Source organism: Antechinus flavipes, chromosome 1 (genome assembly GCF_016432865.1).
Source record: "Antechinus flavipes isolate AdamAnt ecotype Samford, QLD, Australia chromosome 1, AdamAnt_v2, whole genome shotgun sequence".
NCBI classification, from domain to species: domain Eukaryota; kingdom Metazoa; phylum Chordata; class Mammalia; order Dasyuromorphia; family Dasyuridae; genus Antechinus; species Antechinus flavipes.
Window position 1 is genome coordinate 23626770 of NC_067398.1, and position 15892 is coordinate 23642661.

General features: G+C 49.6%; 1 protein-coding gene across 2 annotated transcripts in view; it reads left to right on the forward strand.

The window, feature by feature from the left end:
* Window positions 1-2217: 2217 nt before the first annotated feature.
* The window catches only part of ATXN7 (ataxin 7), a 90467-nt gene continuing 76792 nt past the window's right edge, over window positions 2218-15892 (forward strand). The window contains exons 1-3 of one of the 2 annotated variants that reach the window (XM_051980138.1): window positions 2417-2535; window positions 2599-2872; window positions 3042-3110. In XM_051980138.1, the coding sequence (XP_051836098.1) occupies window positions 2458-2535; window positions 2599-2872; window positions 3042-3110 (421 nt within the window). In that variant the 5' untranslated portion in view covers window positions 2417-2457. Of the gene's footprint in view, window positions 2873-3041; window positions 3111-15892 lie in introns of both variants that reach the window. The other variant, XM_051980120.1, reaches the window with a different exon arrangement.

Sequence of the window (15892 nt, forward strand, 5' to 3'; positions counted from 1 at the left end):
GAACCCCTATTGGCACAATGGGAATGGCTTCTGGACCGGGAGACTCTGAGGCTCCTCTGGATTCTGCTTGCTCAGGAAGTGGTCACCCCCTTTTCTTGGGAAGGATATTCAGGGGGGTTTCCGTTGCCTCCTCCAGCTCACTTTATAGATGAGGAAACTGACAAACAGGGTTAAGTGAGTTTCCCAGGGTCACAGTTTAGCATCTGAAGCCAGATTTGAACTGAGAGAGATCGTGCATGCCCCTGACTCCCGACCCTTCGCTCTGTGCACTGTGGCGCCACCTAGCTGCTCGACCTATTATCTACTGGCTAACTTCTACTCTACTTTGGGTTCTGGATGAGGAACTTGTTTTGCTTTCTTTAAATGATCTTTCTCCTCCTCTCCCTCCTTCTCCTCCCCCTCCCCCCCATCCACCAGTTTATTTCTATTTGGCTTTTTTTGTTTTTTAGGATTTATTTGAGAACGAGAAAAAGTGCAATCATTTCATTTTCTTGAATTCAGTCATTTGCAAGCAGCCTAAAAAAAAGTGAAAAATATCCGACCATTTATCTACCATTAACACCTTGCCCCCATCTACATTTTTTGTCGAAAAAGAAAATACCCCCCCCAAAATCTTGTGTTTGGACCTAAAACGACTGCTCTTCAGGGAAGCCCTTCAGTTAAAATTTGGGTTGCTGCTAAAATGCCCCCGTTAATTTTTTCTTTTTGAAAGTGTTAAGCTATTTTAAGAGTCACTGTTGATAATACTACTTGAATGGAATCATTGTTTTTGAACTAAATCTCTTATTTAGTCTCTTCAAATGGGATGATTGTTTTTTCACATTAACTCCCTGGAGGTGCCCAAACACTTTCGTGCCTAGCAGAAGGTGGAAATTTCGAGCCAAATGTGAGATTATGAGCAAAAACGCAGATGTGGCCGAGACACATTTAAGACCCTTGGGTCACATTGGAGAAGTTCCGATGTGACTTCGGAAAATTCACTTAATTTTACTGGGCCTAGGTTTTTTAGGATCATCGGATTTAGAGCTGAAAAGGACCCGAAGTCAGCATCTAAATCTTACAGATGGGGAAACTGAGGCCCAGAGTGAAGAGGTCAGCCAGATAAGGCCAGGCCAAGCCACGACTCGAATCTCCAGAAAATCTCAAGAAGCCCTTCCAGTACTAAATCCTAGGGTGGGAGGAACGATTCTTAATTCACCCGGCACTTGAACGGGAAGAATTAAAGTCTGACTCGTTCCTTAATGGAAGAAAAGCCCAACCCAGCCAGTGCGATCAGGCCGCTTCTAGTCACTAGCCGGCCCCGCGGGTGGCCCCCCGCGTCCCGGGAGGAGCGGGGCCACGAGCCGGCTCCGCGGGCCCGGAAGGGGTTAAGCGCTGCACCGTAGCCCCGGTGCCTGTGCACATACAAAGACACAATCTAACATTTCGATTGCTCGCATGTGACCAGCAGACGCGCAGGCATGTACCCAGGGCTCGTCTTTGAATGTGCGGATTTCTCGGCCCCCTCGGCTGGTAACTCCCGGCGCCCCGAGTGAGTTGTCGGGGCTTCCCCATTCACACTTTTGACAGCTGGGACGCCCGCTGGCCGGGCTCGGCTCGGCTAGCACAGACGGCCCCTCTGGGCGGCCCCAGAGCGACCCCCGGCCGCCGGGGCTTTCTCCTCCCCCGCCCCCCATCCCCCCGGGACAGGCCGGGTTTAAAGGGCCGGGAGCGGCACGCGCGGGGGTGACCCCGCTGACGGCCGGCGGACGGGCGGGGGCGGACGGATGGCCCCGCCGAGCCTCGCTTCCCTACTTCGCCCTCCACTCCGGGGGCTTGACGTGCAAACTTCGCCCGAGCGGAGCGGGGCGGGGAGGGGAGGAGGCGGCGGCGGCGGCGGCGGCGGCGGGAGGTGCCTCTGCTTAAGGGAGCCGGCAGCGGGCGGGCGAGCGGCGCCGGCCGGCCGGCCCACCGGACCGACGGAAGGCAGGGCCCGGGGCCCAGTCCGGGGATGAGCGCAGCGGCCGCCAGGCGAGCCTTAGAGGGAGGGAGCGGGGCTGGGGAGGGGGGCGGGCCGCGGGGTCGGGAACGGAGCAGGAGCGGGCGGCATCGGAGCCCGGCCGGCCGCGGAGCGCGGGCCCGGCCACAGAGGCGGGCGGCCCGGCCCCGGCGGCTCCTCTCGAGCAGGTTGATCCGAAACTGAAAGCAAACGCCGGGCGGGGGCGGGATCGGGAGCGGCGAGGCGCGGGAGCGGGAGCGGGGGGAGGGCCGTCCTTCCCGGACTTTGTGCCCCGCTCGCTCCCCCGAGCAGCCGCCGCCCCGGGGGCTCGAGAAGGGGCGGGCGAGCGGCCCTCGGGGCAGCTGTCAGCGCGCCCCACCTGGCCCCGGGCCGCGCTCGCCGCCCCAACTCGGCAGCGCCTCCTTAAGAAGCCCCGCGACTCTTTCCCCCTTTTTTGTTACATTGTAGCAGCGGAAAGAATGTCGGAGAGGGCCGCGGATGACGTCAGAGGGGAGCCGCGCAGAGCGGCGGCGGCGGCGGCGGCAGCGGCGGCGGCGGCGGCGGGAGGAGCAGCGGCGGCCGCCAGGCAGCAGCAGCACCACCACCAGCAGCAGCAGCAGCAACAGCAACAGCAGCAGCAGCAGCAGCAGCAGCAGCAGCCGCGGCCGCCCCAGCAGCAGCCCCAGCCGCGGCCGCCTCAACAGCAGCCCCCGCCGCGCCTCCGGCTGCCAGAGAGCGGAGGCGGCGGCGCGAGCGGCGGCAGCGGCGGCGCCTCCACCTCCGCAGCCACAATGGCGACCGTCGGGGAGCGCAGGTCTCTGCCCAGTCCAGAGGCGATGGTCGGACAGCCGTGGAACCACTGGGTAGAAGCTGCGAAACTTCCTGGGAAAGACGGTGAGGATCCCCTCCTCCCCCACCCGCCTGCCTTCCGCCCTCCGGGCCGGCCCGGCCCCTGCCCCCGGGGGAGGGTCGCCCCTACCCTGCCCGGGGCTGGGCACCGGCTCGCCGCTCGCGCCCCTCGGCTGACCGGCCGCTCTGAGCGCTGTGTTTTTCTCTCTCCTAGGATCAGAATTGGAGGAAAGTTTGAAGGAGTTTGGGAAAAACCGCGAAGTAATGCGGCTGTGTCGAGAAGGTGAGTTCTTCCCAGTCTGAACTGCTTGGGACGAGTTCGGGGGCAGAACTTCACCCAGTTCACCTGGCCGCCGGGCCCGGGCCCCCTCCCCCGCATTCCCCCCTCCCCTCCCCCGCAGCGCTGCTGATTGGGGAGCTTGCTAGGACTGGGGGGCTGGGGTGGGGGTGGGGAAGGGGGCGGAGCCAGGGCAATTTAAAACTCTTGTTTCAAAGGTACTTCCTCCAACTTGAGAGCATCCTCCTACCCGACGTGGTAAAGAGCATAATTAGCCCTTGAGGACTGTCTATCGAGAAACGCGACGTCCCCGAATTTTTAGGAAGGCACTTGATTAGGAGCGGGGCGGAATTAAGCAACCCAGGCCCTCCGAAGGAGGGTCTTCCTTAGGGGGTGTCGGGCATTCCCCCAAGTCTCATTGGGCAGGACCCTCGCTGATCCGCACACTCCCGATCAACCAAACAGAAGTTGGTCTGTTAGTGCAGCATTTTTTTCCAAAATAATTTCTAAACCAGCTTGGTGAAACTTTTTAAAAATCCGAATTGAAACTTGTTGGATTTATTTGCACAAGTTTAGGTACCATTTGTCATACTTGCATCTACCAAAATCTATATTTAGTGCCATGAGGAGGCTTGAATCTAGTTTCCTTGGAGCCATTGGCTGTTTGGTGGTCTGCTTTTGGGCAGAATGGCTCTTTAGCCGAGCAGGTGCTGTGAATCCCAACGAGCCAGGGCGTCAAGTTGAAGGCTCTGCTTTGGTGATGAAAGGGATATTTCTCTGTGTTGGACATCCAGCAGAAGGAGGACTCCAGAGTAAGCCCCCTCCTGAGCTTGTGGAGTGGTTCTGGGCGCCGGCTCACTTTGAGTTTCCTAATCTAACAGAGGAGATGGTGATGTTTAAGGGAAGATGCCCTGGAGGGTTGAGTCCCCGAACTCTGTGGTTTCTTTTTCCCAGCACAATTCCAGAGCAGATAAGTTTTATATTTTCTCACCCTGGAGCCTATTCTTTTGGCTGTGTGCCTTAGCTTTTTAATTTTTTTTAATTTTATATTTTTTTTCCTTTTTTTTTTTCCCCTCTCTCAGGTCCTAGAGCCCTATGCTTAGGGACTGTGAGTGGATGCCATTTTTAAAGGCTGGGGGGAGGAGGGGAGGCTGTTTGCTCTTACTTTGAGCTTCTATTTGTCCTGATGTTTGGGCCTTTGGATTGACCACTTGTAGAGCTTCTTGGCACACAATAACCGAGTCCTACCGTGGCAATAGAGATTTTCCAATTGGAGTGTATCACAGAGCAAATGAATTGATTCTGAAATGTGAATTGCTATTAAAAAGGAGAGAAGGAAGCCCAGCCCTTGTCAGAGATGTTGCAATAGGAAAAATCAGTTGTTAGTCCGGTTTTGGTGCTGAATTGGCAGCCTGCCTCAGCGTTAAAAATATTAAAATCTTGTGGTGAATATTCCCTGGAGATAGATCCTTGAAAATGGGTAGATGTTTAGGAAACACTAGAGGACATCCTAGCTGTGTATATGCATTCTTAGGAAAGATTTGTAATCTTACCTAACCCTCTGTGCTGATAGTAGTAATACCTCTTTATAGAGTATGTGTTAGCTTTTCCTGGATGTCAGCTCAGCTATATCTCTTTGGGATTCAACTGGAAGATCTCATTTTTAATGTCTTTTCTTGATTCCTGAATTCTTGACCTTGTCCTTGAAATTTTGATTTTTAGGAGCTGGTTTGTTTTTGTATCCCCAGGAGCTGGTATATAGTCGGCACTCAATTAATGTTTTTCAGATTGAATTGTAATGCCTTACCCTATAAATTGTAGCTATTCCACTGCAAATTAGCTGAAAACCTAAGATTTTATATCATCTTTCTCAAGGTATACGCATGCTCTCACCTCTGTGTATATCTTTATTCCAATATTGGATTGTCTTTTTTCTTTTACTTATTCTTCATTAATAGAACATTGAGAAATGACTCATTTCTAGAACGGAATAGAGCAAACTTCATCATGCTTCCTGTCATCCCAATACTCAATTATTGAGTCTTCTGCATTTTGCTAGTACACCGCTTAACTTGTGCTAGTTACGATGAGATGTTTAGAAAGAGACCCAATTTGTGTTCTGAATTTCAGAGATCATTTGTGTTCTGGTTAGTTATGTCGAGTGCATCGTAGTTCTTTGAAAACTGATAATCCTATGACATGTACACCTTAACTCCCTTAAGAAGAATATTGGATTAACTAGAACACTCCATTCTCTGACGACATCAGTTTTCTGTATTGGAATTTTTTTTTTTTTTTAATTTCCAGGCCTGTATAAGAGTCAATCATTAAGTATCCAGAAGTCATGCTCTCCTATTGCTTACCTCTGAGTTAGCTGCTTGAAAGGATAAAGACCTAGAACACACTAACTGCTCTCCAGGAATTTGTAATCTAGTTGAGAAGAGATCGGTGAAATGTTAGTGTGTAGTTAGTACGTAGTTGTTTGCTCAATTGGGTGGTAGATTGTGAGAGTCCAGAAAAAGTGCAAGATAGATGAGCATTTAAGTAAACACCTACTATGTGGCAGAAGTGTGAAGCCCTGGGAATAAAAAGAAAGGGGCGGGGGGGGGGGGGGGTGGGGAGCTCATAATTGCATGAGAGACAACAGGAAAAAAAAAAACAAAAAAACAAGCTAAATAGCAGAGATATTGGGGAGAATCAGCAGAGAGAAAATACTAGCTTTAAGAGAGCTCAAGAAAGGATTCTTGTAAAAGGTAAACAAGTCAGGTAAGATTTCATAGAAGCAGCAGGATTTGATCTAGGATTTTGTGTGTCATCTGGATAGGAAGGTGGGATTTCTTTAAAGATCATTAACAATAACTAAATGTCATATTCTCAGAGGCCACATGTGAACAGAAGGCAGGAGATGATCCCCGTTGGGTCCACTAAGAGTTTTACCAGGGAAAAAAGTTAACTTCCACTAGTATCCAAGTTTGGTTTTATTAATTTACATGAACTTTTTTTTTTTTTTTTTTTTTTTTTTTTTTTTTGGCTCCCACCTGTATCCCTTAGCTTCACACAGATAGTCTGGTGTAAGCAGTAGTTATCAATTGAATTGGGGGGTGGGGGGAGGATGACAATTCTGTTCCTTTTGCCATGTTCAGATTTATTTTGTAGTGTAATCTTTAGTATAATCATGGCAGTAATCATTTCTGTAGAAATTATCTTGATAACATTGTGCTTAAATGAATAGATTACAAAAAAATTTCCTCTTGAGCATTTTTTTTTAAAAAGGGGGATGAAATATTGAATTTGACCCAAGTTGTCTTCATCTACAGTTAGTAGAAAGAATGTTAATCCCAGAATATTAGAACCAGAAGTTTGCTTAGCCACAATCCCACTGGCTCACGCTCACATATTGTACAGTAGCTTTATGGGGAAGGGACCTTTGGGATGATCACTCCAAAAAGCAGAGCTTATAAGAGAGGATTCCTCCTGGCTGCACATTGATTTAGAAAACCATACATTAGCATTATCTGTGTCCTGTTGTATTTTTATTTGTTTTACTAAAGACTTCCCAGTAACATTTGAATCCTGTTCCTGGGTCCTCCCTGGGGAACTGGAGGCTCAGTAATCTGGCTGAGATTAGCCAGGTATAAGGAGTGAGGGCCGGATCTGAACCCAGTTTCAGCAGTTCCACATCTAATGTTGGTTCTCCTTCCATCCCGGGGTTCTTGGGGAGCTCCAGGAGTCTGCACAGATCTCTGAATGACAGCCTAACAGTTACATTTATGCTTTTCCTTTGATTGGGAAGCCCCGTTTTTAACTCATTTCTCTGTTTTGGAAAGAAGAACAGAAAGGATGAGGTGGCCCACAGCCTTTTTTCATCCTGCTTGGGTCAGAGAAAAGGTGTCCCATCGCCCTCCCAGGGGTGGGGGCCCTCTTTGACCTTTGGGGGCTCCCCTTTGCCTCCCTGGCTTCTGTCTTGTCCACAAGTGAGCGCAGGCTCTCCTATAGGATTGAGGCAGAAGCATAGCGGCCAAGGGGGAAATTACCTTTTAATCTGCCTGTCACAAATTAATAGGGACAGAATTGAGCCAAGGGGAAAATAGAAGGGCCACTTAGTGGAACTCTCTAGGCAGCTGGAAAGAGCTAAAAAAAACAGGGAATCTATAGGTGGGTGGGCAGCCTGGAGAAGGCACATCTGTAGGGGGTCACAGCTGGTGCAGTCAGAGAGGAAGTGCGCTTCTAGAAGGCCACGGGCGGCCTTGGCCATTCTTGTGCTCCTAGCACCTGTCGCTGCCTTCCACGTGGTACCGTAGGGGCCTGGCAAGCTTCTTGGCAGGAGTTCCCCAGCCATCCTGATGGGCAGCTTAGGCCTTGTTGCATGTTAGGGCCTCCCCAGTACACTGTGAGCTCCCCAAGAACGGGGGCTTTCTTTTACCTTTCTCTGTGTCCCTGGTGCCTAGAACATAGTAGATGCTTAATAAGTGCTTGTTCACTGATGGACTGAGGACCAAACTGAGCTGACTCTGAGAATGTCTCCTCTGTCTCTATACTTTCTTTCCCGCCCTTCCTTTTTCTCTCTCCCTCCTTCTCTTCCTCCCTTTCTCTTTCTCTGTCTCTCTCCCCCTGCCTCACTTCTTCCCTCCCTTCCCCTCTCCCTCCTTTCTCTTCTCCCTCCCCTCCTTTTTCTCTCTCCTCCCTCTCACCCTTCTCCTCTTCTTTCCTGCCTCCCTCTCCTTCCCTCCCTCTTCTCTTCTCTTCTCTTCTCTTCTCTTCTCTTCTCTTCTCTTCTCTTCTCTTCTCTTCTCTTCTCTTCTCTTCTCTTCTCTTCTCTTCTCTTCTCTTTTCTCTCTCTCTCTCTCTCTCTCTCTCTCTCTCTCTCTCTCTCTCTCTCCTTCCCCCCCTCCTCCCGCTTTGATCTTAGAGATAAAACTAATTTAGATTTTTTAAACAAGTTTATTTCTTTGAGGACAGCATCGGGTTAGCTCTCTTGTCTCAGGTGCCCACGTTTGTGGCAGCCCCGGCACTAGACAGTGGGTAGTTATTGCTATTGCCTGAGTGGGCAGCTCTGGATGTTATCTCCCCTCTGTGCCCACCTGCCCATCAGGGCATTCCTAGAGGGCACAAAGATGTAACTGCTTAAAAGAGCATTGACTTCCCATCTGCATCAGACTTCAGTAGGAGCATTTATCCCTCCCGCCTGGAGAGGATAATTCTTTGGATTTGGACCACCCAGCCCACCAAACCTCCCGTAGAACCCATGTGGAGTCCAGTGAGTGGCTTTTGCCCTTTGTAGTCACTGGGATCGCTCTCTGCTCCCGTTTAGCAAGAATAAGGGTTTGTGTTTTGAAGTTTTCGGCCTTTTGCCTTATGAAGTTTTAAAGGAGGTCGGGCCCACTGCGGGCACTTTTATTCCGAGGACCGGTCTGTATTCTGGGGAAGAGACTGAAAGGGCCTGCAAAGCCCTGAGCTGGGAGGGAGCCCCTTCTCCACAGTGCTCCTTGCCGGGGGTCTCCCTGGCTCAGTCTGCCAGGGGTGCTCACTTCCACGGTCCGATTCCTCAGCCTCCTGTGGCTAGAGCAATACTCAGAGGACGGTGGCATTTTGTCATTTGTTCCCGGGGGTTCCAATTTGCCAACCCCATGCTGGAGATAGTATCTGATGATTTTTTTTTTAATTTTAAAAAGTAGAGATGTTGCAGCTTCTTTTTGTTCTGAGCTGTGCTTGCCACCTTTTCAGATGTATTATAATTAGGCTGGGAGATGGAAGTTAACTTGAGGTTCTTTGATACAGCCCCTTCATTCTACAAACAGGGAAACTGAGTCTCAGGAAGATTGTCATTGCCCCAAATCTCACCATAGTAAGTAGCAAACATAAGTTTTAACCTAGAGCTTTTTGATTTTTATTTGTTTAACCCTTTAGTGCTTGGGGAAGGGGTAACCCAATGTGTGTTTGTCAAAATAATTTGTTATCAATGTATTTTGTTTTGATATCTGCCTTTATTTCCCAACACATTCTTCCTTTCCTACAAAGTCATTCTTTACAACAAAGAATGAAGAGAGAAAAAACCCAAATTCACCCAGTTCACCACAATAATTGTCCAGGGTGGGACTAGGGAAGTGTCACATATACCCTTCAACTCTTGCCCTCTTAACATGAAAAAGAAGCTAGAGGTTAACAGGATGCACAAAAAGTAGTTGATTTTTTAAAAATGAATCAATGGAAGCTAATGTGTCAGCAGATGGCAGACAAAATCATTCAGGATTTATAGCATTTGGAAAGGATTTCTAAAAAGAAAGGGAGAAGTGGAATTTCTTCCCTTAAATAGCATTTTAGCAGTGGATTACTTCTAATCCCATTGACGTTCAAAATTTACAGTAGTCCTCCAAGATAAATGTAACCAGTGTGATTATTGGGCTATTTTTTGATGGAAGTTCGATGAAAAAATTCAGGTTTTGAATTTAGCCGATTTTCCCAGTTGGGAGTGTCAGTCACTGTACTCGGGAGAAGCAAGGCGGAGGGTTCCATTTTTATTCCTACCATATAGCAGGGATTACTGCAGTTGAGCAGAAGAGGAAAGAGAGGGGTGATTTTAGCTTCTCAGAATACAAAAGTAGATTGTGGGTTTTCTCTTTATTATAAAAGTCTCTTGTTAACTTTTTTCTCCTTCTCAGAAAGTAGAGTCCGGAGAAAAACCATAAGCTAGGGTTTATCAATTAGGAGCACATGCTAACAGAAAATACCCTTTCCCTTGGATGGGTGTTAGGCCCCCGACCTGTGCAGAAAAGTCCACGTCTTGAAGCCCACTCGGGCTTGTATAGGAAGAACTATTTGAAATACTGCTCTTCACTGGGATATAAAAATGAATTGTGTTGATGAGATTTCTTATTGGGCTAATGATATAGTATAAACCATCAGCTTGGATGTTCATTTCTTTCTTTCTTTTTTTAAATAACTTTTTATTGCTAGAACTCATGCCAGGTAATTTTTTACAGCATTATCCCTTGCATTCACTTCTGTTCCGATTTTTCCCCTCCCTCCCTCCACCCCCTCCCCCAGATGGCAAGCAGTCCTTTACATGTTGAATAGGTTACAGTATATCCTGGATCCAATATATGTGTGCAGAACCGAACTGTTTTCTTGTTGCACAGGGAGAATTGAATTCAGAAGGTAGAAATAACCCAGGAAGAAAAACAAAAATGCAAGCAGTTGATATTCATCTCCCAGTGTTCTTTCTCTGGGTGTAGCTGCTTCTGTCCATCTTTGATAAATCAAAGCTCTCTTTATTGAAGAGATCCACTTCCATCAAAATATGTCCTCATACAATATCGTTGTCGAAGTGTATAATGATCTCCTGGTTCTGCTCATTTCACTTAGCATCAGTTCCTGTAAGTCTTGCCAGTCCTCTCTGTATTCATCCCACTGGTCATTCCTTACAGAACAATAATATTCCATAACATTCATATACCACAATTTACCCAGCCATTCTCCAATTGATGGACATCCTTTCATTTTCCAGCTTCTAGCCACCACAAACAGGACCGTCACAAACATTTTGGCACATACAGGTCCCTTTCCCTTCTTTAGTATCTCTTTGGGGTATAAGCCCAGTAGAAACACTGCTGGATCAAAGGGTATGCACAGCTTGATAACTTTTTGAGCATAGTTCCAAATTGCTCTCCAGAATGGTTGGATGTGTTCACAATTTGGATGTTCATTTCTCAAAAAAGATTGTAATAATGCACTTCCTTTTTATATCCCAGTAATTTCTTTAAATTTCTGCAAATGGGAAGGTTGGTGGGACAGTGAATAGAGAGCACCAGATCCGGAGTCAGAAAGATGAGTTCAAATCAGGCCCCAAGCAAGTCACTTAATCCTGTTTGCCTCTGTTTGCTCAATTGTAAAATGAACTGGAGAAGGAAATATATTTTTTTACCAAAAAAAAAGAAAAAACAAAACCCAAATGGGATTACAGAGTCAGACATGACTGAAAAACAGCAATTTCCATAAATATCTTCTTTCCCTTCCTCCTTCCATCAACCCTTTTAAACAAAGAACAATCATTGACCAAAAACACCTGAGGAGGTGTAAAGAAAGATGCCCCATAGCCAACCTCCTCCAAAAGAAGGGGGAAGTGGCGGTGTTACCTGTTCTCTGGGACTGTGGTTCGTATTTTTGCTTTTATGAATCAAGTTGGATTTCAGGCAGAGTGGATAGAAGGCTGGGTCTGGAATCAAGACTCGAGTTCAAATTCTACCCCGGACCCTAGCTGGGATGCTGAGCAAGTCACGGCTCTATGCCTCTGTTTCCTCATCTGTACAATGGGGCTAAGCTGAGGTCTGCCTCCCCGGGCCTCTGCCAGGTGCCATGGCCATTTCAGCCTCCTTGGCGATCCTGTCCCGCACATCCCTGCTCTTGTGGCCCTGCTTCGCCCCGGCCCGTGTCCAGCCTCCCCTGTTTCTTTGAATTCACAGACTGGAATTTTAGGTCTCCCCCCCCCCCTTTTTTTTTTTTTTTATTAGCTCTGTTGGAAATGGGAAGTTGCCCTTCTCATTTCCTCTTCAGCTTGTGTTCTGACCTAAAGGGAGTTATTTAATTTGCATTTGGGGCGTTTGAGCTTTCTTCAGGCTGCTTCTTGCAGATGCTTTTCTGTCTCAGGGAGAAAAGGTAAAACGTCCTTCTGTGATTTTGTGGTGACTGAAGGAAGTAAAAGTGAGCCGGGATGCTCCAGAAAGGGCACCCGAAGATGCCATCCCGGCACCCTGGTTCCTTTCTCTGCTTCAGGCCCAGCTTTAGAATGGGATAGTTTTAGCATTCCCTGTGGATCTGTTAATGGCGTTGTTTTCTTAGGCCCTGGCTGGGCCCACGGGAGGAGTGCTCCCAGCGTAGAGCAGCTCACCCTTAGAATAGTGCTCGCCAGATCCACCTGGGGCCTGGTGGCGGCCAGCGTGGCCCAGTGGGCCTTGGCCAGCACCAGAGGCCAGGGAGCCTGGCCCCTCCTCCCCCCACTGAAAGCACCTCTGCCGCTGCCCAAGGCACCCCTCTCCTAGCACTCTGCAGGTGTCAGCACGGATTACAGTGACACATTTAAAATGATTTCAGGTACACTTCACCAGGGCCCTACAGATGTGCGATTTAAGTTCATGTAGAAGTAAGAGGATCCATCGTGGTCATTGCTCCAAAGGTTGGGTACCTGTGACAAGAGAACATACGTCTCTGTGGGAAAGCCACAATAGATTTATATACATGGTAAAGAACATGGGAAAACCAGATTAGAGTTACATACATGACAAGAACATCTGTCTCTGTAGGAGAGCCAGAGTAGATTTATGTTTCCCAGTGTGCGGTCCTGAGAGCATCAGGGAGGCAGCTAGGTGGCCTGGTGGTTAGAACTCTGGGCTTGGAGTCGGAGAGACTTATTTTTAGGAGTTCAGATCTGGCCTCAGCCATTTCCTACTAGTGTGGCCCTAGGCAAGTCACTTCACGCTGCCTGCCTCAGTTTCCCCATCTGTAAAATGAGTCAGAGAAGGAAAAGGCCAAGCAGCCCAGCATCTCTGCCAAGAAAGCCCCAATGGGGTCACGAAGAGCCAGCTATCCCCAAACAGCAGCAATAGGGACCAAAGGAAATAATCTGGTTTTTTGCAAGCCGCCACATAAATTTGTTTTTGTAATTCAGGATGAAGGTGCCTTTTCTGGCTTAGCTTGCTTCTTGGGAGGCCTGTGATTCTGAGGACACACACCTAGGGCAGTAACGTATGGCTAGGTAGGCACTCGGTCACACGGCTGCTGCGCTCGTTATTTTTTACTTGTTTTATTATCACATCCCGTCGATACTTCCAGTCCTGTAAATTGCTCATTTAGTCACATTTAAGAAAAGAGGTGCTTAAGACCCAAGGCGTTTGCTCCCCTACCACAGTCGAGTCGCCGTGACTGATGGCTGCCAGCCCCCTCCCCTTCATCGGGCCTGGCACACTTTGGGGTCTTGTCTTGTCCGGGGCTAGGTGGGAGCCTTCTCTCTCTAGCTTTAAGGCATCCCTTACTCTCTGAGGCCTTGTGGAAAAGTTCCTGTCTTGCTTCCTTCTTTCTCTGCTTTGAAACCCTGGAAGTTCCCAAGCTGCCATGGATGGGGTGGAATGAAGACCCTCTTCTCTTACCCCCGAGTGAAACCCCCCAGTGGGCAGACTGAATGGCATCCACCCAGTGCAGCTTCCGGTGCCTCTGCGTGTGCTGGGGGCCCGGGCTCAGCTCCCCACTGGGGCATCTCCTCGCAGGCCACTTGCTGTTAGCTGCGGGTCTCTTCCGTTTTTGCCGCTTTGAGCCCAGAGTGTTCGATTTGGGTTGTGAGCAGTAAATGAAGAAGGCCGGATGCTTTGCCTGCAGCGCGCATTTCGGGAATGACCAGGAGGGAAAAGGCCATTGCTGGCCACCTCGGTGACCATGACTCTTGGCTTTCACTGCATTATATGCTGCGGCAATAGTGTTTTAAAATGGTTTTGTATTTCTCTATTCCATCACTTCCTCTGCGTCTCTTGTTGGTGAGAACCGTGAGCTATCGTGTGAAGAAATGTGGGTTTGATTTTGTTATTGCTACCCACGTAAAAGTCATTTTTAGTAGCAAGTTAGTCTTTCTTAGTATCTCCCGGGGTCTTGGAGAGGTCTCACGGCCCTGGGGCCTTCTGCCACCGGACACCGTTTTCTCTCCGGACTCGGGGACTGTTTTAGTCACTCTTGACCAGCTTGACTTTGGATCATTTCTCCACTATTGACAGTCAGGTGCGCATGCTGTGGGCCATCCGAAGAGCTTGTGTTTGCTTGGGTGTTAGATAAGAGCCTTCCGTAAAAATGGATTGTCATGGGTGTTGCCGAAAATAAGATGTGTCTAGTGTTAATTAATAATAAGCAATGAATCTCGTTCATGTGCTCACACTGATAGTTCTGCCAACACAGCAGGTAAAAAACAAATCATTTGAAATATCCTTTTGGGGAGATTAATGGAGTTGGTGAGCCCTGGCATCTATTTATGCTGCATTGCTGGCAAGTGAAAATCATCTAGTTCAAAAAAAAAAATTCAAAGCCATCCATTTTTCTTCATCAATAATTACAAAATAGAAAACTGCTGGTCATGTGACTCATAGGCTTGCCAGGAGATCGTTAAGGTGTTAAATTTATTTGTGTGATAGTAGAAGAAATAATGGGGTCAACGTAGCTATCCATAGTTTGGCTTTTTAACCCCAAAATGTGAAAATCAATTTTAGGGGGGAGGCAGAAAAAAGCTACTGGCCTTTTCTGTTGCTGGAAAAAAGGAATCGAGATGTCCGTGTTTTGGCTGGAGACAGATTTTGTCACATGAGCAGATGAATTAGTTTTTAAAATTCCACATCTGGGACAGCTGTAGACCGTCGATCAGCGGACATTTGTCCAGCGCCTGCTGTGTAGCAGGGCCGATGGCCTCGGCTCGGTCTGGCGGCACTCCGGTGTGATTGTGCAGGGTCGCTCTTGCGTGCGAGATGATTGTTGGGTGCGTCGGATAGGTGTTTTCTGCAGGTTCCAGGTGGTACTCTGAGCTCCGAGCAGCACCTTTGGTCAGCCAGTGTTTGAGTAGCAGAAGTGTGTGGGTGGGCGTGGGGGCGTGTCCAGCCTGAGAGAAGGAGTGGATCCATTTAGAATTTGTGCTGTATGAAACGGATCCGCTTAGACGGTACAGAACGGAGTATTCGGTGATGGGATCACTAATGACGTTCTCAGTCACCGACTCGGGGAGTAATGACGGCAGTTAGGCAGCGCCAGGTGCTGAGCGCTTTACAAACATTATCCTGATTGAGCTTCACCGCCGCCCTTTGAGGTGGGTGCTGTCATCGCGCCCATTTTACAGCTGAGGAAACAGGCCCCGGTGAGGTGACTCGCCCGGTGACTCTTAGAGTCTGAGGCTGGACTTGAACTTGGGTCTTGCCCCCCGGGCCCCGGGGCTCTGTCGCTGCCCCGGAGCCCAGGGTCACTGGGCGCCCTAGAGCTCTTCGGTGCCTTGGGACGGTTCTTTAGGTGACCGCTAGTGTAGACAGCAGTCTGTCGGATGGCAGACGGGAAGAATTGGACATCACGCGTGAGCTGCAGGCTTTTCAGATTTAACTGCCCGTTACGCCGGCTGGGCCTGCTGGTGGCTACGGTGAGCATCCATGTCCTCAGCTGGTTTCTGCCCCCGTGGGAGAGAAGTGGGGGCTCCGCTCCCCAGGAGGAGCCGATGGGGGCCGGAAAGTGTCTCGCTGAATTGCTGCAGGAACTCGGATGGAGGCTTGTAGAGCACGGTCCTGGGGGGAGAGAAGCTTGGGCCACGGCTTCCCCGTGGCTGCATTTACCTCCTGCTGGACGAGGCCATCCCCTCGTGCAGACTGTGGCCCCCATGGCCCATGTTGGGGCTCCAGCTCTCCGCTTCTCGTGGCCACTGCCCCCCCTAATGCCCTTCTGCACGTTAGCGCATACCCCAGGCCAGGGTTTGACCCAGCACTCGGCGTGTAGTAGGCGCTTCATACAGACGGGGGGCCCATTGTTCCTGGGTGCTCAGGGCGGGCTAGCGAGACCCGGGCGTGACAAGGAGACCAGAGGCTGCCAGACCAACGTGCTGCCTTGCCGGCTGCCGCTGCCCCCTCCTCAGATTACGGCGTCTCTGCTCCAGAAGGTGAGCCCTCTGAGGCAGGGGCCGGCGCCCTTTGGGGCTTTGCTCCCCGGGGCCCGGCCCGCAGGAGGAGCGCAGTAAGTGCTGGTTGGACTGAGTGACATCTGAAGGGGATGGCCGGTTCCGGTTCTGG